Source organism: Carcharodon carcharias, chromosome 2 (genome assembly GCF_017639515.1).
Source record: "Carcharodon carcharias isolate sCarCar2 chromosome 2, sCarCar2.pri, whole genome shotgun sequence".
NCBI lineage: Eukaryota > Metazoa > Chordata > Chondrichthyes > Lamniformes > Lamnidae > Carcharodon > Carcharodon carcharias.
In genome coordinates this window covers 123,487,783-123,511,005 of record NC_054468.1, presented here as the reverse complement: position 1 = coordinate 123,511,005, position 23,223 = coordinate 123,487,783, and the positions used below count along the sequence as shown (strand labels likewise).

At 42.1% G+C, this 23,223-nt stretch overlaps 1 protein-coding gene across 4 annotated transcripts in view; it reads left to right on the top strand.

The window, feature by feature from the left end:
- Positions 1 to 23,223, top strand: part of ehbp1 (EH domain binding protein 1) — a 383,657-nt gene that overhangs the window by 315,427 nt on the left and 45,007 nt on the right. For all 4 annotated transcript variants that reach the window (XM_041177904.1, XM_041177895.1, XM_041177886.1 and 1 more), the window contains 3 exons: positions 13,510 to 13,648; positions 13,834 to 13,943; positions 14,904 to 15,027. In XM_041177904.1, coding sequence (XP_041033838.1) covers positions 13,510 to 13,648; positions 13,834 to 13,943; positions 14,904 to 15,027 — 373 coding nt within the window. The remainder of the gene's footprint in view (positions 1 to 13,509; positions 13,649 to 13,833; positions 13,944 to 14,903; positions 15,028 to 23,223) is intronic.

Sequence of the window (23,223 nt, the reverse complement as noted above, 5' to 3'; positions counted from 1 at the left end):
ACCCTGTAGCACATAGCCTTCATTGAGATCCACTTTACATCATTATAAAATGGAGCTTACATTTTATTTTAACTCTGCACACTACCTTGATGGCTCAGGCCATCAGAGATGTAATGTACAGTGAAATAAACAGACCAAAAGATGACAGATTCATTTCCAAGTGTGATCTGAATCAGTGCAGCAATAAATGTGGCTTTGTTGTCCTTTGCCTGGGGAGGTGAAAGTCAGCATGTTCTGACCTTTTTTCATTGACTCTGGTTGGAAAGTTTGCATGTATGAATAGGGTCAGGCCCTATTCATCCCTCCCCCCACTCCCATGGTAGGATAGCCAGATTTAATGTCTTTCTCATGTGAACAATGGCCAATTGGGCTTCAGAACAGAGTGCACCCATAATTGTACACCAACATGAGTCAGTGCTTTTAGTGGAGGAGAAAATTACATGGAGATGCAGTGGCAAACATTTAATGAGATACATCATAACACTTGGCAAAAAGGTACATTCCAGTGACAAAAAAAGCTCTAGGGGTAGGACACACCATCCGTGGCTAACTAAGGAAGTTAAAGATAGTATCAAATTGAAAGTAAAAACATACAATTCCATGAAGATTAGTGGCAGGTCAGAAGATTGAACAGAATATAAAAAACAGCAAAGAATGATCAAAAGAATAATAGGAAGTTGGAAATTTGGTTACAAGAGAAAAGTAGCCAGAAATATAAAAACAGATGGTAAGAGTTTCTATAGATATTTTAAAAAGAATAGAGTAAGTAAAGTGAGCGTTGGTCCTCCAGAGAGAGAGTCGGGGGAATTAATAAGAGGAAATAAGGAAATGGTGGATGTATTGAACAGATATTTTATGACTGTCTTCGCTGTAAAGGAACTAAATAACATTCCAGAAACTATTGTTAATCAAGAGGTGAAAGGGAGGAAGGAACTTAAAATAATTCCAATCACCAGAGAAAGGGTACTGAGAAAATTATTAGAACTAAAAGCTGACAAGTCTCCAGGTCCTGATGGATTTCATCCTGGAGCCTTAAAAGAAGTACCTGCTGGGAGAGTAGAATAATTGGTTGTCATTTTCCAAAATTGTCCAGATTCTGGAAAGGTTCCACTAGATTGTAAAATAGCAAATGTAATACCTCTATTTAAGAAAGGAAGGAGACAGAAAGCAGGAAACTACAGGCCAGTTAGGCTAATGTTTGTCATAAGGAAAATGCTGGGATCTATTATTAAGCAGGGAACTAAGAAAATCTCAAAGCAATCAGGCAGGGTCACAGTGGCTTTGTGAAAGGCAAATTGTATTTGATTAATTTATTAGCATTCTTTAAGAAAGTAAAGTTGGATAAAGGAGAACCTAGAGAAGAGATGTGTACTTAGATTTCCAGAAGGCACTTGACAAGGTGCCACATCAAAGGTTACTATACAAAATAAGAGCTCATGGTGCAGGAGGTAACATATTAGCATGGATAAAAGATAGGTTAGTAAACAGGAAACAGAGTAGGTATAGATGGGTCATTTTCGGTTTGGCAAGATGTAACGAGTGGAGTGCCACAAAGCCTCAATTATTTGCAATCAGTGACTTGGATGATGGGATCGAATGTATAGTTGCTAAACTTGCTAATGACACAAAGATAGGTAGGAGAGTAACTTGTGAAGAGGACATAAGGAGTCTGCAAAAGGATATAGGTAGGTTAAGTGAGTGGGCGAAAATTTGGCAGATGGAGTATAATGTGGGAAAATGAGAACTTGTCCACTTAGGCAGGAAGAATAGAAAAGTGGCATATTATTTAAATGGAGAGAGTTTGCAATACTCTGCGATACAGGGGACCTGGGTGTCCTGGTACATGAATCGCAAGAAGTTAGTATGCAGGTGCAGCAAGTGATTGGGAAGGCAAATGGAATGTTGGTGTTTATTCAAAGGGGAATGGAATATAAAAGTAGGAAAGTTTTGCTACAGTTGTATAGGGTGTTGGTGAGGCCACATCTAGAGTACTGTGTTCAGTTTTGGTCTCCTGGCTTAAGAAAGGATATAATTACATTAGAAGCAATTCAAAGAAGGTTCACTCAACTGATTCCTTGGATGGGGGGTGGTGGGGGAGTTTATTATGTGGAAAGGTTGAACAGGCTGGGGCTGTACCCATTGGAGTTTAGAAGATTGAGATATGATCTTATTGAAACATATAAGATCCTGAGGGGACTTGAGAGGGTGGATGCTGAAAGGATGTTTTCCTCCTCTGGGAGAGACTAGAACTAGGGAACAGAGGGCAAAATTTTCTGTGCCCGTTGGTGTTGGGCATCATGGTGGGTGTGAGCGGACAACATGGCAGGAAGACCAAAAATCAGTTTCACGCCATCGTAAAACCAGTTTGCAATTGTCCGCTCTGCCTGTCAATGATTGGCCATAGTTCCTGCTGCCGGACATCAGAAACTTCACTTTCATACATCTGCATATCATTATAAGCCCTGTACATAAGTGATGTGCACATGGCGAGCTGCACTTTGCTTGGAACTTTGAGGTTTGTTTGCCTACCTTGCTTCGGGCAGCACTCGCAATCATCAGCATCAGGCTTCGCAGGCAGCACCACATCACTTTTAAGGGTGTTTACAGGTAGGTCTCCACCTACCAGGCCAGACATAAGGCAGAGGTGCCTTTTCAATGGCTGCGGGGCTAAGTGTTGTTTTGGGAAGGAGGAAAAGGGACCTCGGGCAAAGGAAGAAGCTGCAGGGTGAGGGCTGTACTGAGGAAAGGGGTATCCCAGGGTGTGTGTGGGGGCACACATTGATCTTTGCAAGTCTCAAGATGATGAGAGCTGAGGAGGCAGTCTCCAGAGGAGATAAGGCCAGATGGAGATGTGAGGGTGTGTGAGAGAGTGAGTGGTGATGTTCCTTGAGCTGGCAGTGAGTGAGATGCCAGTGAATATGTGATGGGCTTGGGGTGTGAGAGTTTAAAGTGATGAGTTGCTTGCCTACCCTAGCAGCACGGATGAGATCATTCATCCTCCCTCTGCACTTTATGACCAACTTCTTCTGTGCAGCGTTGGCACTGACCACCACTGTCACTGCCTCCCAAGCTGGAGTGGTGAGATTGCTGGATCTCCTGCGGCCAGAGCAGGACCCGGAGTGAGGAAACTGTGAGGTAACGGCATTGGTTGCCCGCCAGTGAGACAGCATGTTTCCTGTGGCTGCATAATTAATGAGGCAGGAATGGGACGATATGGTGTGAAAAGCTGCTATTGCAGCCGGCAAGTAAAACGTCCTTTTTCCCGCCTGCTACTGCACTTAGTGCAAATCTGGGACAATTCTGCCCATAGTTTAAAACTAAGGGCTCTTCCATAAGATGGAGGTGAGAATTTTTCTTCTTTCAGAGGGTTGTGACTGTGTGGAACTCTCTTCCCCAGCGAGCAGTGGAGGCAGAGTCATGGAATGTTTTTAAGGTGGGGAGAAATAAATTTTTGATTAACAAGGGAGTCTAAAGGGTATCAGGACATCAGGAAAGTGGAGTTGAGGCCATTATCAGATCAGCCATGATCTTATTGAATAGCGGAGCAAGTTCGAGGTGTTGAATGACCTACTGCTCCTGCTCCTGGCTCAGTTGGCTGGATGACTGGTTTGTGATGCAGAGACACGCTAACAGCACGGGTTTAATTCCTGTACTGGCTGAGGTCATTCCTGAAGGCCTCGCCTTCTCAACCTCGCCTGAGGTGTGGTGACCCTTGGTTTAAGCTCACCACCAGTTGTCTCTCTCTAATAAAAGGGCAGCCTATGGTCCCCTGGGACTACGGTGACTTTCCTGCTCCTAATTCGTATATTTGTGTTAGTAGAGTGTACAGCACGGACAGGCCATTTGGCCCTACCAGGCCATCCCAGCATTTATGCTCCACTTGACCCCCCTCCCATCCTTCATCTAACTTTAATAGCATAACTGTTCATTTCTCCTTCACGCACTTATCTAGAGTGCCCTTGTATGAATCTATACTGTTTGCTTCAGCTACTTCTCGTGGCAAAAAGTTCCACATTTTCACCACTGTATAGGTAAAGAAAAGCTTCCCAAATTGCCTATTTGATTTATTAATGACTATTATGGCCACTAGTTCTGATGTCCTCACAAGTAGGAAGATTTCCTCCATGACAAACAAAAGAAAGACTTGCATTTAAATAGCACCTTTCATGACCGCTAGACATCTCCAAGTACTTTACAGCCAATGAAGTGGTTTTTTGAAATGGAGTCACTGTTATGGGAAATATAGCAGGCAATTCGTGCACAGCAAGTTCCCACAAACAGCAATGTATGACTTGTGATAATCTGTTGTTGTGATGTTGATTGACGGATAAATATTGGCCAGGACACTGGGTATAACTCCCCTGCTTTTCTTTGAAAGATTGCCTTGGAATAGTGCCTGAGTGGGCAAAACTGGGCCATGTCTCATCCAAAAGGCAACAATGCAGCACAACCCCAGTCCAACACCAGAGTGTCACCTTGATTTTTGTGCTTAAGTTCTGAAGTGGGACTTGAACCTTGTGACTCAGAGACAAAAATGCTATCCACTGAGGCATGGCTGACAAAAAATGACACAAAAGGAGATGCCAGAAATCTGAAATAAAACAGAAAATGATGAAAACCCTCATCTAGTCAGGCAGCATATGTGGAGGGAAAAACACTTTGGGTTGATAACCTTTTGTCACAACTGGTAAAAGTTAGAAATGTAATAGATTTTGAGCAAATAAAAAGGGAAGGTCTGTGATCAGGTGGAAGACAGGAGATTAAATGACAAAAGGAATGATGTGCAAGACAAAAAGAGGTAATGGGGCAGAAAAAGAAACAAAAGATGTGTCTAAAGGAGGTGTGAATGGCTTGATCTAGAGTGGGCGTGAATGGCTGGGTGTAGAGTAGGCTTGAATGGCTGGGTGTAGAGCAGGCGTGAATGGCTGGGTGTAGAGCAGGCGTGAATGGCTGGGTGTAGAGCAGGCGTGAATGTCTGGGTGTAGAGCAGACGTGAATAGCTGGGTGTAGAGCAGACGTGAATAGCTGGGTGTAGAGTAGGCGTGAATGGCTGGGTGTAGAGCAGGCGTGAATGGCTGGGTCTAGAACAGGCGTGAATGGCTGGGTCTGGAGCAGGTGTGAATGGCTGGGTGTAGAGCAGGCGTGAATGGCTGGGTGTAGAGCAGGCGTGAATGGCTGGGTGTAGAGCAGACGTGAATGGCTGGGTCTAGAGCAGGCGTGAATGGCAGGATGAGGAACAGCTGCCATCTGAAAGCTAAAACAAGCAAGAAACTAAACTAAAAACAAAGTCTGCAAAGAGAAAGGAAACAAAATGAGGGAAGAGATTACAGTCTGAAATTGTTGAACTCAGTGTTGAGTCCAGAAGGCTGTAAATTGCCTAATCGAAAGATAACGTACTATTCTTTGAGCTCACGTTGAGCTTCATTGGAATGCTGCAGGAGACCGAGGTCATTGTGAGAGCAAGGTAGAGAATTAAAATGACAGGCAGTCGGTAGCTTGGGATCATACTTAAGGACTGAACGCAAGAACACGAGATAGGAGCAGGAGTAGATCATATGGCCCGTCAAGCCTGCTCCACCATTCAATATGATGGTGGCTGGTCTTGGGCTTAAACTCCACTTCCTTGCCCATTCCCCATAGCCCTCGATTCTCTGAGAGACCAAAACTCCATCTTTTCCAGTCTTAAATGTATTCAACGATGGAGCACCCACATATGCCCCTCTGGGGTAGAGAATTCCAAAGGCTTACAACCATTTGACTGAAGTAATTTCCCCTCATCTCAATCCCAAACGATTGACCCTTTATCCTGAGGCGGTGCCCCCGTGTTTTAGATTTTCCAACTATTGGAAACAATCTAATACACGGAGAGTGGACCTGTGTGAGAAGGATGACGGAAGATAAAAACCAGCGGCAGAAAGGGAGGCCCAACGCACGGAGAGCGGATCTGTGTGAGAAGAGTGGTGGGAGATAAAAACCAGCAGCAGAGAGTCCCTTCAACCTGTCAGAGCTGAAGTGTGACATCAAAGGAAAACAGGTAGGTGATTGGTGGGTATCTCTTCCGTGTCTCTTTTGATTGGCCAAGTGGTTTAAATCAGAAGACATTATTGCTGAAGAGTACAGTTAAGAAATTAACTTTTAAAATATTTAACATCCAAATTAACTAACTAAATAGAATAGAGATGGCTGGGCAGGCAATGTGTTGCAGCTGTAGTATGTGGGGCTGGTGGGCGCCGGTGCGATCCACAGTGATCACACCTGCAGCAAGTATTGGCTGCTCGAGGAACCTCGGCTCAGAGTTGATGAGCTAGAGTCCGAGCTGCGGACACTGCGACACATCAAGGAGGGAAGAGTTACTTGGATACTGTGTTTCAGGAGACAGTCACACCCCTTAGATTAATTACATCAAATTCGGACCATGGTCAGGGACAGGAGGGTATGACTGCGAGTGAGGTAGGTATGGGGATCCAGAATTTAGCTTTGGAGGAGCCTCATATAGTGTCCTTGTCCAATAGGTACAAAACTCTTGCTCCCAGTGTGGATGAGGGCACAGACTACAGGGAGGATGAGTGAACTGATCACAGCACTGTGGCACAGAGTGCCATTCAAGTGGTTGGGGAGGGAAGAGGAATGTAGTAGTAGGGTTGTTTTCCTTAGAGTAGAGAAGGCTCAGGGGGGACCTGACAGAGGTATACAAAATTATGAGGGGTATAGATAGGGTAAATAGGAAGAAACTTTTCCCCTTAGCAGAAGTGTCAATAACCAGGGGGCATAGATTTAAAGCAAGGGGCAGGAGGTTTAGAGGGGATTTGAGGAAAGTGGTTGGAATCTGGAACACACTGCCTGGGGGGGGTGGTAGAGGCAGGAGCCCTCACGACAGTTAAGAAGTATTTAGATTGGCATTTAAAATGCCATAGCATACAGGGCTATGGGCCAGGTGCTGGAAAATGGCATTAGATAAATAGGTGCTTGATGGCCAGCATGAACACGATGGGCGGAAGGGCCTGTTTCTGTGCTGTATGGCTCTAGTCTCTAATAGGGGATAGCATAGTTAGGGGAATATATACTGTTCTCTTCAGCAAAGACAGAAGGCCCTGAAAGCTGTGCTGCCTATCTGGTGCCAAGGTTAAGGACATCTCTTCTGGGCTGGAGAGGAACCTGGAGTGGGAGGGGAAAGATCCAGTTGTTGTGATCGACATAGGTACTAACAATATAGGTAGGATATATTACTTCCAAGACCATGTGCACTTATCTTGCCTATTAACCTTTTGTGTGGCACTTTACCAAAGTCCTTTGGAAATCCAGGTATACTACATCTACTGGTATCTACCTTACTAGTTACATCCTCAAAAAGCTCCAATAAATTTGTCAAATAGAATTTCCCTTTAGTAAAACCATGTTGACTTGTCCTTTTTTCAAAGCGTATTGTTAATGCTTCCTTAATAATAGATTCTAGCATTTTCCCAACAACTGATGTTAGGTTCACTGACCTGTAGACCCTGTTTTCTCTCTCCCTCCATTCTTGAAAAGCGGAGTAACATTTGAAAGGAGGCGTTCTGCAAATTGATCACTCCCCAATCTTCACTTGGCCGCCCAGTACAGGGCAGACTGCATTATGAGCAGTGGATACGGTAGACTAAATTGAAAGAAGTGCGTGTTTCACCTGGAAGGAGTGTTTGGGGCCTTGGATGGTGAGGAGAGAGAGGTGAAAGGGCTGGTGTTACACCTCCTGTTCTTGCAAAGAGAGATGCTGTGGGAAGGGCACAGGGTGTTGGAGGTGATTAAAGAATAGACGAGAGTGTCGTGGAGGGAGCAGTCCCTTCCTGGGAGGGGAGGGGAAGATGTGTTTGTGGTGGCATCATGTCATTTTCATTATGTAAACCATATCAAACTCCTTCATAATTTTGTACACCTCTATCAGGTCATCCCCCGCCCCCAGCCTTCCCTTGCCCAGAGAAAAGAACCCCAGCTTGTTCAGTCTTTCCTGATTGTTCTAATCTCTGTGTGCATATAAAAAATGGTATTGTAGAATATATAGTTTTAAAAACAATGTGATTAAGTACCATGAGTTGGAGGTACTTAAGAGTCCTGGCAAAGACTCACGAGCCATCTCAACACCACAACAAGCAATTTTCTGCGAAGAATTCTGTAGCTCGTTTTTTCTCCCTATTGAAGGTGACTGTAGGTTAGCGCCAGCTAAATGCTTTAAAATGTGAAAGTTCAGACGTCCCCTCTTTAAAGTACATTCTAACTGCGTTTTCAATTTAATGTGGTTTGTAAATTAGAGAGCTTACCCAAGCAGCACTATCCCCACCTTCATTTTGGTGTGATTACTGTGCATGCCCAGTCTGCTTTTTAAACATTTCCCTCTCTCTCCTGACCCACTCTAGCTCACCGCTTCCCTCTCCCTCCCCCTCACTCCCTTCCAGCCCCTCACTCGCTCTCCCTCCTGACTCACTCTAGCTCACTGCTTCACTCCCCTTCACTCCGTCTCCCTCCTGACTCCCCCTAGTTCACTGCTTCCCTTTCTCTTCCGCTGGCACCCTCCCGCTTGCCGCTTCCCTCTCTCTCGCACCCTCCCACTCGCCGCTTCCCTCTCCCTCGCTCCCTCACACTTGCCGCTTCATTCTCCCTCCTGACCCCCTCATTCCTTCGCATTCGCTGCTTCCCTTTCCCTCACGCTTGCCGCTTCCCTCACCCTCGCTCCCTCTCGCTCGCCGCATCCCTCTCCCTCGCTCCTTCACACGCTGCTTCCCTCTCCCTCCTGACCCCCTCATTCCCTTGTGCTTGCCAGTTCCCTCTTCCTCGCTCCCTCATGCTCGCTGCTTCCCTTTCCCTCGTGCTCGCTGCTTCCCTCTCCCTCGTGCTCGCTGCTTCCCTCTCCCTCGTGCTCGCTGCTTCCCTATCCCTCGTGCTCGCTGCTTCCCTCTCCCTCATGCTCGCTGCTTCCCTCTCCCTCGTGCTCGCTGCTTCCCTCTCCCTCGTGCTCGCTGCTGCCCTCTCCCTCGTGCTCGTTGCTTCCCTCTCCCTCGTGCTCGCTGCTTCCCTCTCCCTCGTGCTCGCTGCTTCCCTCTCCCTCGTGCTCGCTGCTTCCCTCTCCCTCGTGCTCGCTGCTTCCCTCTCCCTCGTGCTCGCTGCTTCCCTCTCCCTCGTGCTCGCTGCTTCCCTCTCCCTCGTGCTCGCTGCTTCCCTCTCCCTCGTGCTCGCTGCTTCCCTCTCCCTCGTGCTCGCTGCTTCCCTCTCCCTCGTGCTCGCTGCTTCCCTCTCCCTCGTGCTCGCTGCTTCCCTCTCCCTTGTGCTCGCTGCTTCCCTCTCCCTTGTGCTCGCTGCTTCCCTCTCCCTCGTGCTCGCTGCTTCCCTCTCCCTCGTGCTCGCTTCTTCCCTCTCCCTCGTGCTAGCTGCTTCCCTCTCCCTCGTGCTCGCTTCTTCCCTTTTCCTCGTGCTCGCTGCTTCCCTTTTCCTCGTGCTCGCTGCTTCCCTTTCCCTCGTGCTCGCTGCTTCCCTTTCCCTCGTGCTAGCTGCTTCCCTCTCCCTCGTGCTCACTTCTTCCCTCTCCCTCGTGCTCGCTGCTTCCCTCTCCCTCGTGCTCGCTGCTTCCTTCTCCCTCGTGTTCGCTGCTTCCCTCTCCCTCGTGCTCGCTGCTTCCCTTTCCCTCGTGCTCGCTGCTTCCCTCTCCCTTGTGCTCGCTGCTTCCCTCTCCATTGTGCTCTCTGCTTCCCTCTCCCTCGTGCTCGCTGCTTCCCTCTCCCTCGTGCTCGCTGCTTCCCTCTCCCTCGTGCTCGCTGCTTCCCTCTCCCTCGTGCTCGCTGCTTCCCTCTCCCTCGTGCTCGCTGCTTCCCTCTCCCTCGTGCTCGCTGCTTCCCTCTCCCTCGTGCTCGCTGCTTCCCTCTCCCTCGTGCTCGCTGCTTCCCTCTCCCTCGTGATCGCTGCTTCCCTCTCCCTCGTGCTCGCTGCTTCCCTCTCCCTCGTGCTCGCTGCTTCCCTCTCCCTCGTGCTCGCTGCTTCCCTCTCCCTTGTGCTCGCTGCTTCCCTCTCCCTCGTGCTCGCTGCTTCCCTCTCCCTCGTGCTCGCTGCTTCCCTCTCCCTCGTGCTCGCTGCTTCCCTCTCCCTCGTGCTCGCTGCTTCCCTCTCCCTTGTGCTCGCTGCTTCCGTCTCCCTTGTGCTCGCTGCTTCCGTCTCCCTTGTGCACGCTGCTTCCGTCTCCCTTGTGCACGCTGCTTCCGTCTCCCTTGTGCTCGCTGCTTCCGTCTCCCTTGTGCTCGCTGCTTCCGTCTCCCTTGTGCTCGCTGCTTCCCTCTCCCTTGTGCTCGCTGCTTCCCTCTCCCTTGTGCTCGCTGCTTCCCTCTCCCTTGTGCTCGCTGCTTCCCTCTCCCTCGTGCACACCGCTTCCCTCTCCCTCGCTCCCTTCCACATGCTGCTTCCCTCTCCCTCGCTCCCTTCTACTCGCCCCTTCCCTCTCCCTCGCTCCCTTCTACTCGCCCCTTCCTTCTCCCTCGCTCCCTTCTACTCGCCGCTTCCCTCTCCCTTGCTGCCTTCTGCTCATCACTTCTCTCACACTCCCTCCTGGTCACCACTTCCCTCTCCTTAGCTCCCTCCCACTAGCCTCTTCCCTCTCCCTAACTCCCTCCCACTTGCCACTTCCCTCTCCCTACCTCCCTTCCACGCGCCGCTTCCCTCTCCCTTGCCCCCTCTTGCTTGCCACTTCTCTTTCTCACTCCCTTCCACTCATTGCTTCCTTCTCCCTCACTCCCTCCTGATCATTCCTTCCTTCTCCCTCGCGCTTGCCACTTCCCTCTCCTTCCCTCTCGCTGTTTCTCTCCTGAGCCTTGTGGAGGGTGGTGACTCTGGGGGAGCGGGGCAGAGGGAGAGGGAAGCAACAGGCAGGAGGTAAATGGAAAGAGTACAGTGGTAAGAATAAGAGTAGTAAAAGGGTTTTTGGGCCAGTTGAGTTCAAGACAGCCAAAAGGTTTTTAATGTAAAAATTACAGGAATGTAACCTCACACTTATTACATGTTTTCTTATGGGGAAGTGATTTTCATTTAGCGTGTTTTTTTTTGGAATACATTAGGAATGCTAAACAAGGGATAGCTGTATTATTATGATTCAGCAATTCACCAACAGGCTTGGAATTGTTATAACTACAGATTTTTACTGTTTTGACTTATTTTACAGTAGTGTTGCATATAGACAGACTTGCTTAAACTAAACTGAGTTTTGCAGTTGATCAGTGGCAGCAGTTAATTATTTGACAAACCGTTTAGTTTCAGTAACATACAGAATTATGAATGCAACACAATATTATTCAGAACGGCAATAAGAAGAAATTGGATTCATGGTTCCACCTGTCCACGATTCAAGCAAATAGCTTTCTAGCTGTTTACAAATAAAAGAATAGCATTTGTATCATTTGAAATGTTTTAAACAAAGAAATTTGGTACCTAGGATAAAGTGAAAACCTCAAACTGCTCTAAAGTTTGTGTGGAGCTTAAGCAGTTTCCACTATTTGTGTACATTTATTTTTGCACATTGCTTAACATGAGAACTGAATGGAGTAAAATGACCAAACCATTGCAACAGTCTAATTAAATAATTTTCATAGTACATTATTTGTTTATGTTTTTGGCTTTGGAGTAAATTTGGTTGTCTAACTTTACACCCACCTGCAATATCTTTAGAGACTGCCAATGCTGACTGAGAGGATTTCCTTCCATAGGGGGAGGGTCTTTGAAGTTGAAAAACAATGACTTTCATTGCTTTCTTTTACACTATCAGTTCTTTTATATGCCAGCAATGAAAGTGAGGTAGCAGCAGAAGACTTGTATTTGCTTTAAACAAAGAGGAGCTCAGATCAAGTCTGATTTTTCATTCAATTTAGCTTTCTGCGATGGATTTAATGCAATATGAAGCTGGCTTGAGAAAAACACAATGGATTGGCAAGCTAAATGAATTAACCCAGCTTAGAGGAATAAATTTGTAAAGTGGCAGAAGTCCCCTGCCATAAAAAGGTTTCGCAAAATGGGATTTGCTAGCTAATCACACTGATATTTTTACACCTTACTGGGCGTAGAATGATCTGTATTTGTTCACAAACACCAGCCTTCCTAACATGTTACAGAGGAAATAAATTTTATCAGATTTAACTATGCTGTAAATGAGTTTGAAAAGCCCATTCGTATTTGTTTTTTTTTGCTATTTGAGTTTATGGCAGGGGTGGGGGGGGGGGGGGGGGGGGGGTGTGGGCGGGGAGCAGGAGCATAGAATCCAGTTTGCCAGTAATTAGACTTTGACTTTTGGCTCATATTTCCACACCTATTTACGACAGTATTACTTACCTCAGATTCTGTTTGACTGTTGTATCTTGACTTGTAATACTTTGGCACAAGCTGCTGTAAAGTTAAAAAAAAACAGGTCTGCATTAATGCATTTACATTTATGTAAGAAAGAAGCAGGTAAATGCAATCCTTTTGTTGCATTATTTATGTCTAACAAAATTCATTTTCTGTAGAATACCAACCAGTTTTAATTTTTATTAATTTTTTTATGAGCTTCAGTCAGGATAGAATTTTTTTAAAGTTAGAAATATAGTCCCAAAGCAGTTTTGTTCATAAGGAGCAATTGACTGCAGATTCAATATGTTTGTAATGCAGTTCAGATATTTGTAAATGAGGCATTCTGTGATTGTAGAAGAGGGTAAACTGTTACCTTCTCATGAGAATTCTGTATCCCACACCTCCTTAAGGCAAGAGAATAGGCTATTAGAGGACCCCCTCATTACTGATTGTCTTAATGCAGAGGAAGGGCACAGCCTTGGTAGCATTTGATAACCAGTTTCAACATTCAGTAGGCTAAGCTATTAGTCATGCATCTCAGCCTTTTTCTATTTACTTTCAAAACACTTAGAAATAATACAAGATTAGCAGCAGAATGCAATATTTTTGGGTAAAACATACCCTGGTATCTGCTATTTCCACACACCATAGTTGTTGGGTCCTCTGGGAGCATCTTGTTTTGACAAAATGCTACACTGGATTCAGATGCATAAATATTGGAGCCCTAGAAAGAGGAAGCTGAAAATTAGGTTATTAAAGTTTTTATAAATCTCTCAAAAAAGATTTGGACAATAAAATTTTGAGTCAAAAATTTTCTCTTTGTCTACTCTCTTTCCCAGTACCCTTTAGACTTTCGCCTGTCATAGTGGGTTATTTCAATTGGCACAATATTAGATTGTCCTTGTTGGAGAAGTGCAAGAAACTAGCGGTTAAGTTGGTAATTTCCTATTCAGTTTTGTAACAGGCTACTATAAGGGAACAAAGCAATTACTCTAAATGTTAGTATTTAATATGGGGAAGGTCTAAATCATAGCTTAAAGACTCCTTGTGTAAAGATAAGATTTTCTTTTGTTCTATAGTTAATCTTTGTAAATATATAGAAATTAAACTACTTTATTGAAATGAAACATAAATTTAAACAAATGTTGAATAATGTTAGAAAAAATTGTTAACTCCTGGCAGAATGAAGTGGAAGATCACCGTGCTGAACGTTTGCGTAAAGCCACCGAACGTTTGCGAAGTCCTGTGGTGTTTAACAAAGATTCAGCTGTGAGACGAACCCATCTTCAGTCATTTAGTCAGTATGTAGAAAGCAGACCAGGTGAGGAATTCTTAAGATAAGAATGTTAAAATGCTATATAGCATTTAATTCTTTTTAGCCGTCAGAGAAGCTTTTTAACAAGTCTGAAATTAACCTCCTCTGTATCACTCATCTCCTGTGCTCAAGGTGGAGTTGATAATTTTAACCAATTTCTAAATATCTTGCTTTTTTCTTTATAAAAAAAGAGATTAAAAGGCAGAGATCAACACAAGAAGATGCAAAGAAAGGAAATGAGGAAAGCACGGAAATATGTGAAACAACCCTGAGAAAGCCATCAGAAGATGAAGTACTTAGTGTATGTTTAATTTTTCTCTGGTTTAGTGATTGCTGATTATTTCTTGGTCGTATAAAGAAATGCTGTCTTTATTGGTAAAAAATGAGATGTTGGGTTTTCAGATGTCAATCTCATACATTTTCAATGCAAAACGAAAGGGGTGCACCACAGAATTAGTCTGCAGTGTAGTGATAATTGTCAGATAAAAGATAATTTTTTTCAGACTTGCACAGCCTCAACATTCTTGAGACATTTCCATCAGGGCACTTCCCATAAAGAGATTCCAGTATTGATCTACCAGGAGGATTTTAATTATTACAAAAGTAGATACTGCAAGCTTCAGTTGGAAGGAAAAGTCACAGGAGACCTGCTAGAATTTCCCAGACAACCCATTTTGTTGGCATGGGTTAATGGGTGTTCAACCTTTCCATTATACAGATCAGCCTTGAATTACCAGCTGAATGATGTTTGCATTAATATAATATATATGATAATTTTTTTCACTTAATTAATGGGGAGGTTCAACACAGTGGGAAAATGGGCTGATCATCTGTAAAATTGATTTGTGAGGAAAAATTTGATGGACAGGGAGAAGGAAACTTATTGACGGACAGATACCAAAAAAATTCAGGACAAGGTTGGATAATGTATTCTCTTAACTAAAGTCTTTTTCCCAAAATTTTACAATGATCATTGTAGTATGTAAAATGGAAAATATGACCAATAGGCTACATCAGCAGACATTTACTATAAGGGAAAGCATTTTTTAAACGTGAGATTTTTTTAACATCTGAAGAAAAATTCATACTCATATTTAACTTTCTTTTTCTTGGGAATTCTTATAATAGTCAGCTGCACTTTAGGCAAAATCTGTAAGCACCAAAATTTTTTTTGCAGTATTCACTAAATCAAGGAAGGCTTATCTTTTTATAATTGTATTATATATTTTGTTTAATGTAGTGATATTTTTCTTGTCAACAGAAAGGGTTCAAAGACACCAGTCAGTATGTTGTCGGAGAATTGGCAGCATTGGAGAATGAGCAGAAACAAATTGACACACGGGCCGCAGTGGTGGAGAAGAGTCTTCGCTATCTCATGGACACAGGTACGGTGCCCAATTACACTGTAAACAGTTTTGGCAAATTGAGTGTTCACAAACTCTTATAGAGTTTGAAAGTGTGAATCTTTGAAGCCTGAATGTTCAGCAAACTGCCTTGAAAATGAAAGGCTGTGAGTCGCAGCCACCTCTCTGGGCACTGGTGATAAGAGTGCCTTCATGGGAAGTGATAACTCACCCTGATACTGTGTGAGCCAGCACTATTGAACAGTGTGTTCATCCATGCAGAGCTGGAATACATATCCGTGCCTCATTGATATGCTGCAGCAAAATGTGAGATCTCTACTGTTCTACTGATTCAGAGGAAAACAGTTGGCCTGCCGAAGCCAAGTACTGCATGAAACCATATACAGTGCAAATGGAAGGTTGTGTTGACTAAACAGCAAAAATTTGAGTGCTGTTATAGATATTTGACAATTATTTTTCACAAGAGTAGGTCGGAAGAATCCCATGTTATTTTCAGCTTCCTTTGCAATAATAGTATGATAACACGATGCTCTGATACGCAAATGTATTACTACATACACAAGTTGTATTCTGTAGATACTAGATTAAGATAGCAGTTTTAAAAAACCTGGTTTTAGACGTAAGGAAACGGGACAGTAGAACCAAGCTGAAATGTGGTACAGCCCTTTACCTGGTTAATGTCACTGAAACATTTAGGTATGTAAATGCTCATTTTTTGGGCATTGTACAGAAGCCAAAATGGACAGCAGGAATCACATCGATACGTGCAACCAGAAATGCGTCCTACCATACTTGATGAAGACAGATGAGATGTCATTCACCCATACCTGAAGCAGGTGTAAGGCCCTTTATATCAGCAAATAAAAAGTCTAACTCCTGCCTCAGAACCCCTCTCCAACATTTGCATCGGCTGTCAGGGCAAACCACAAGCTACACTAAGGGAAACCAGCCCTATGATTGCCTGCAATAAATGAAGCAAGTAGCTTCCCTGAGTGTGGAACCAGGAGGAATACAAGTGATCCACTTGACCTAGAGGAATTCATCATCAATGTTCCTCGCCCTCCACTTCCAGCCCAACTTCCTCTTCCAAACACCTATCGCTCTCTCCAACCCAATCAAATCCAGGCTTTGTCCTTCCTCTCCCAAAATCTCCTTTGGCCTTTGCTGGTGGGCTGTCATGCTGCTCTATTACTATGAGGTCCATGCACCAGTATCTGGGAATCTTTGTACCTCACCATTCCAGTTTAGGATATCCATCCAACCCTGCCCCATGCACCCAAAAATGGCTGTTCCTGAACTTCTGGTCTTTATGCACTTTGTGAAACACAGTATCTTGGAAAGTCATCAATCTGCAAATATCTATCATGCCTATCTTTAGATTTTAAAAGCTCAGAGTAATAATAATAGCAATTTTTGCTTCCATTTAAAATTATTTTCTCTTTCCTATTTTAATGCCACCCCAAGCACATTGAGAATTCCCTAACCAAGAATTTGAGCAGGTGACTAGTTTTTGTCCGTCGAGCACTTGAGCTGCCTATTGGGAAATATGGAAAAGTTTTTGGTTTGCTCTTTTGTGTATTTATATTTTTCAAGTCAAAGGAAGTGGTTTTGAAGTTAACCTGGCCTTGATGAGAGCATGGCTCAGGTACTGAAAGGATTTTGGAAGATGTAGTAAATTGAATTTACCATTGTTGCCTGAATTGGAGTTGTAGGGGGTGAAATTGGTCTAGTCCAACAGAACAGAACGGACCCGTACCAGATCGGCAGCTGATTTTTCATTGTACCTTTTACTTTCAATTGATTTAGAAAATATTGCTATGATTTCTAACTTGAAATAAAGTAAAAGTGACACTGAGATTAAGAAAATGAGGCACAAAAAGAGAGAGCTATCATTCTGTGAATTTCAGTGGAAAGATGGTTAGGAACAGTGAAATGTCAGCTATCAGTTTGCCTTGAGTCCTTTCATGATGCTGGCAGACCAATTTACCCCCTTAAACTCATAATTTATCTACCGTTTTTCTTAACAAATCAGTGACCTGAAATGTTATTTAGGCTGATAATGATATTTTGAGGTGTTGATTATCTATACAGCTGTAGGACCATTCTATATAGTTTTAATCATTGGGATCGCTCACTGCAAGCACCCAGGAGCCGTACCATTCCATGCATACATACAACAGGGGGCTTAGCTGAGGAAAACTTTGGGAAGCAGTTACCACATCAAAGGGTAAAGTTCACTGTGGGGTCGTAACCATGTTTGACCAACAGTGGACTGAGTTCCCCGACAATCTCCCTCAAAATAATTTAGAGAGGTTGCTTGTTTGCTAGCACTCACTTTTGCTTATTCTCACTCTTGCTCTTTGTCGCTCTTTTGTGCTTCCTTTCTGGCTCTACTCGTTTTCACATTTTCTCTCGCTCTTTCTCTCTCATTTTTTCTTTTTCTATTTCTGTTTTTGTTCGCTCGTGCTTTCTCTCTCTTTCTCCCAGGCACAGTGGGAACTGTGTTTTGCAGTAATGAGAGACAACATGTGTTATGAAATCTGGACCAGCTTAGCTTCAGAAACTTAGCTAGAGAATGTGAGTTCATCGTCAAGGAGTAAGTGGCATCTTCATTGGTTTCCATTTCTAAAACGTGGCGAGAAATCAATCATACTTACTGTGAAACTGTATGTTGTTGCTTAATATATTTTATTTAAATAAAACAGCTAATAGTTTGAAGCTATGACTCATCTCAGTTAGCGCTATTTCAGTCTGAGTTCCATATTTCAATAGTCAGTTTATGGGACCAGAGTTTTATGTTATGATCCCAGGGTTGCACTCTTTCCTAACTAGGTGTTGGGGAGCAAAAGTTGCATTCCAGATTATAAAGGATGTGAGGTCTAGTTGCTTGAGTGACTGATGACCACGAACCTAAATGAATACCTGATACAAAATCCATAAACTGTGACAGAGTGAGTCTATGAGACTGTGTTTGATATTTTCCTATATAATGCAATCGTAAAGTTATAGTTCATAAGTTCATGCTTTATATATTATGCTTAATAAATAAATCATGAAATCCAAGTACTGGTGTAACCATTGATCTACAAGTAAACAAACTACAAGTAGCTTATTGTAGTTTGTTTTTTGAATGTTAATATTAGTAAAAATATTTTCCCTTAGAACAAATACTCTCAATTTTATGAATATGTATTTATCTTTGAAAACATTTTGGTAACAGTTTCAAAAAGATATTTAATTTAACAATATCATGAGTGAAGAACTAAGCCCTGTTTGGCTCAGTATGTAGTATCTGCAGCACGTAACAGGCCAATATAACACTGCAAAATAGATAGTTTGCTTGTGCACCTTCTTCTTGCTACTTCTCCTTTTAAATAACTTGTTTTGTATTCTTAATGAATGGAGGAGAGCATTTAGATAGAATATACAAAGGGTATGCCTTTGCTACCTCCGTTCCACCCAGCGCTAAACTGGAAGTGATCCTAGGAACTCCCAAGTGAATGCTTCGTATCAAAGCTGTACACTTTCCAGACTAATATTTGCCACTAGCAAGGTACAAGACAAATTGGTGTCTGCAACATGTTGTACTAATATTACAATTTGATGTGCCAAGTTACAAATTCAAAATGCTAGAACTGATTGTAGTTCTGTGTAGTGTACTAAATAGAATTTTGAGTAACTGAACAAATGTTAAGTTTGGCAATTTAAATACTTTACTGTGAAATTATACTACCAAATTGCAAAAAATATGATTGTTTAATCTAAAATATGCTGTTCCTTTAAACATTGTCAACCTAATTTTGTTTCTGTAGGCTATGTTGTATTACATTTAGTGATGCCTAATTCAGTTACAGTTGAATTGTTCCAGTGTTTTCATAGCACACTGAAATTGCATCTGATTGCTGCAATGTCACAAGCCTTTGAAACATTTAAGTGACAATTTCTGCCTCTGTTACAGAGAAATAACACTGAACTAGTTGGAAATCTCTGCCCAACAGTTGTCAGTGTCATTTCTGTTGGTTGTTTCATAATTACTGGCAGTGTGATGCTACGACTGTACCAACTCCAATGTGGAATGGACATTATATGTTTTGGCCAGGCATTTGCCCTAACCCAAGAAAACTTTGGATGTGGTTGCTGGTATTTCCAGCTCTACAATAGCACTGCCCTAATTGCCTCCACACTGATCCACTGCATAAACTATTGTGGCTGCTGATGAAAAGAATTTTGAAAAAGGTGTCCTTTGTCTATCACAAAATAGCTTCATTGCTGTGGATTCTGCCAGTAAGGCTGTTCAACTGATCTGCACTACAAATGAATGTCCTGTATGACAGATGTGTGTATTTTAAAAGTTTAGTGGTTCTTTTGGTGGTTACTGGAATTGAAAGGAATTCTGATCATGCCATGCATGCAAAAAAAACTTAAGATCCTCAAAAATTTGAAGACAAATTTAAATTTTATTTCTGGTAGACTGAACAAAATTAAATAACTGGAGCAAACCAGATTAAAGAGCAAAATATACACAGTTTGTCTGTAACTTTAAGTTGTCAGTCATGTGTATTTTGGTTTTACTTAGCAACAAATATTGTTTTAAATCTAGAGGTATCTTCAGAAGTGAGTTCTGTAAGTGTATGCAGTTCTTGACATTTTCCATTATGGTGTCCCTCAATGAATTGAAAGTAATTGGGGTGGTTAATTTATTTACATGGAGCAGTTCACAGTGCCTTAAATAATAGAGATAATTGAACAAGAATTGTCAAGTGTGTAGTGATATCAGACATATTACAGAAGGGAATGTGCATAAAACTTCATTTCTATGCAGCCATTGTTTATGGTAATTAAGTACACAGATTTATCCCTTGGTTGCCTTCCAAGCTTATGGCAACTGCTATTGTTGTGTTCCATTAATATGTAATCAGGAAATAGTTTAATTTTCTAATCTGCAGTTTGAGAATTCACTTTATAACAACTCTTAATTACTGCAATGCTCTAATAATGCTCATGGTTATGAAAATTTAACCAATAACATAAGCAAAAACAGCTGCAGGGATTATCATTCCAGAGGTGGTGCTTCCTTAATGAACATGTTATTCCTTCACCAGAGGGAGCTCAGTGTCCTTCAGACTCTTGTCCAGACCTTACGCTCACACAAACTCGCTTTATTCTGTGGAAAATATATATTTAAAGGAAAATATTAACTTGAGGATGAATATAAGTTTTATTGATTTGTTAACCCTTGTACAGATTGAGTAAACCTTGTAACTAAAAAATAATAAGAATGTCTGTTTACCTGAAAGGCTTCAGCTGTAATCCAGGCCTTACCCCCCGTCCCTGCCAACCCACATCTCAGCTCACAGGAGAGCTGCCCCAGGTGACTATCTTCAGGTAATATTCTTTTGTCACCAACTACAGTTGCTACATCCTGTCCATGTGCATATAAAAAGAAATAATCTCACGGTTTTAGTACTGCATGCATTTTAGTCTGCAAACTCCAGTTTTTTGTTCTGCTTTTGAGTTTATCCAATATTATTCCTTCTTTTCCCTAAATTTTTGCATTATAATAGATCTATTTAAAAACTTGAATATCCAAACCTTTAACTAGAAGAAGGTCTTTCCTGCAACTGATCATACACCACTAGCAAGCCAGTTGTACCAACTGGAACATCATGTTGTTCTGAACATCATCCCTTTAAACTTATATGGAAAATCTCCAATATTTTCAGAATCCAAATTGACAGTTTAGCAGATTACAAGTTAATCACAAATCCTTCATTTCTCACAGTCTCTCTTCAAAAATTTATGAGTCAAAAACTCAGGAGTGGAGGTACCTGGGTTTGATGCATTGGGATCCACCCTTCTACTTTAAAATCAGAATTGATACTTTATAAGCATAGTTTGAAGAAACCCACTAGTCTAATCTGGTGCTGAACAGGAAACCACACAAGGTAAGTAACCAATATTTCAGCTATTAACTTTTGAAGCCACACCCTGCATTGTAATACGGTATGCTTGTACCAGGCCATATTATTGTGAAATCTTTAAATGACCATCTTTTTGAGATTCCACAATGGTAGCGAAAGAGTTGACATTTTTAACTTTGCTTTTAGCTTTTTAAGTTCGAGCAAATGACAGATTCACAGTTAGTAGAGTTCTGTCAGCCAAATGCATGCTCAAAGAACCCAGCTTTAGTGCATAAATTATGGTTAATTTACAATTGAACGTATGAAAACCCTGGCCGGAGTCTCAAGCGATGCTGTCCGAGAGAGAGTGCTGTAGGCAAGTCGAGGCAACGTATGAAATTTTCTTTCTTCACTTGTGTTTTTGGTATAAAGAGAGATTTACGTTATTCATAAATAATGTTCCATCATTGGATGGTCAAGTACCAAAATTGCTAAGAATTTCATGTGGGGCTGTATTTTTGTGAGGATTTATACTCATTCAGTTATATTACTGTTTGTTTAGTTCATGTAGGTAAGACTGACTGTCAAACCAGACAGTAGCATGTTTGTAATATTTGCATTGGCAAGGTTACCTTTAGCAGAGTAACCAACTCAATAAACCACTTACCAACATGAGGCCAATCTTCTGAGTGCTCAAAATGAACATGCAATTAAGCAGAATCACCTCAATTTCCCAATTTTACTCCACTCATCCTTCCAGGGGACACTATTTTGACAAAGTTACCAGGGCATGTCATTTGAAGTCTTAAGGAAGACGATTGCTTATCTTTCTGTGACATAGTCATTGTTCACATTAAGTTGTCTAGCATGTGTTCTATTTTCCAGCTTCCTCCCAGATGAGACTGTTTCTGGAGTTGCAAGCAAGGCAAATAAGGGAATTTCAAAACTGCACATTTTCAATGTAAAATGAGGTAACTTTGTAAACACATTGTGTGAATTTTTGTCTGGCACTTGTGGACTCTTAAGTCAGATTTATAGTTCAATACATATACATTTCAATATATATTTACAAATTTTCTCAAATTTTGCAAATACATTGATAAAGATGTGTTTTAATATTTATTGGTGCAATGATTTTGAAGAAGGCAGTTTTAAAATAAGCTGACCATTTTGTCACTAGCTCTTCAAGTGTTCCAGCACTAAGATTTATATATCTTGTTTACAATTCCTCTTCATTAAGATCTTGGATGACTTGAATTTTTTGTTTTTCTCATAACCCAAGGAAATACTCACTCTCATCCTAGTCTGACTGAAGATTTAAACCAAAGTACGTGAGGTGCATAAAAATGTTCCCTGCTTAGAAATACAAACAGCATAGACAGGCTCTAAGTATATTATCAGGCAAGTTCTTTCAGAAACGTATTGCTAAAGAAGCTTAACATTAATTATTGTAACTTTGGGAAGATTACATCCACACTAGCCTTGTAAGAAGCAGCATACACTTCTTGACCTCAAATGCTACAGCTTTAAGACATAAGAATGGCATTTTACCAACTTTAATGGGATAACCAGTATAATCTTTCAGCAGTAAGGGAAGAAAAAGTGTTCTGAGCATAATACCCTCGGAGTTCTGTTGGAAGCTGCCCGTGATGTCTGTGGTGATCATGCTGCATTTGTCTGCACTTTCACATTTAAATAAATTTCAACAGAATTCTGTTTTAAAAAAAACACATTTCCTACTTTTGCTCTTGGTTAGCAGCTGTAGCCACTGTCTTGAAACAGGACATGCCTTAAGCTTTCTGTAGACACCATTTTTTCATTCTTGGCCAGATTCATTCCAATAGGCTGCAGCAATGAAATTGTGTTTGCCAACTACCATACCTTCAGAAAACTAAGATTTACTATTACTTCAGAGCAAATAAATCCGTGTTCCCTCCCCTGTCACAATCCACAAGAGAGAGGGAAAAAAGGCCTTGTTACCATCTCACATGGCATTTGTAGACTGGATTGTCACTGTTTCACGAGGTCTGGAGTTCCTCACTGTGGTAGGATTTTTGGTATCAATTAAAAGTCTCCCTTTGTACTATTATTACTATCATGTTGAACATTAAATAATTTAATATATTAATAAAGGGAAATGTAAATATTTAGTGCTTACAACTTAAATTTGTGAGGAGTAATTTTAGATTTATATTTTTTATAAAATATCAGATCTCTATCGACAATCCTGCAACCCAGTTTTCAAAATATGGCACAGTGTCTTTTTGTGTGTATGTGTGTGTATTCTAATTCCATGTGTGTGCCTTTCAGCTATAAA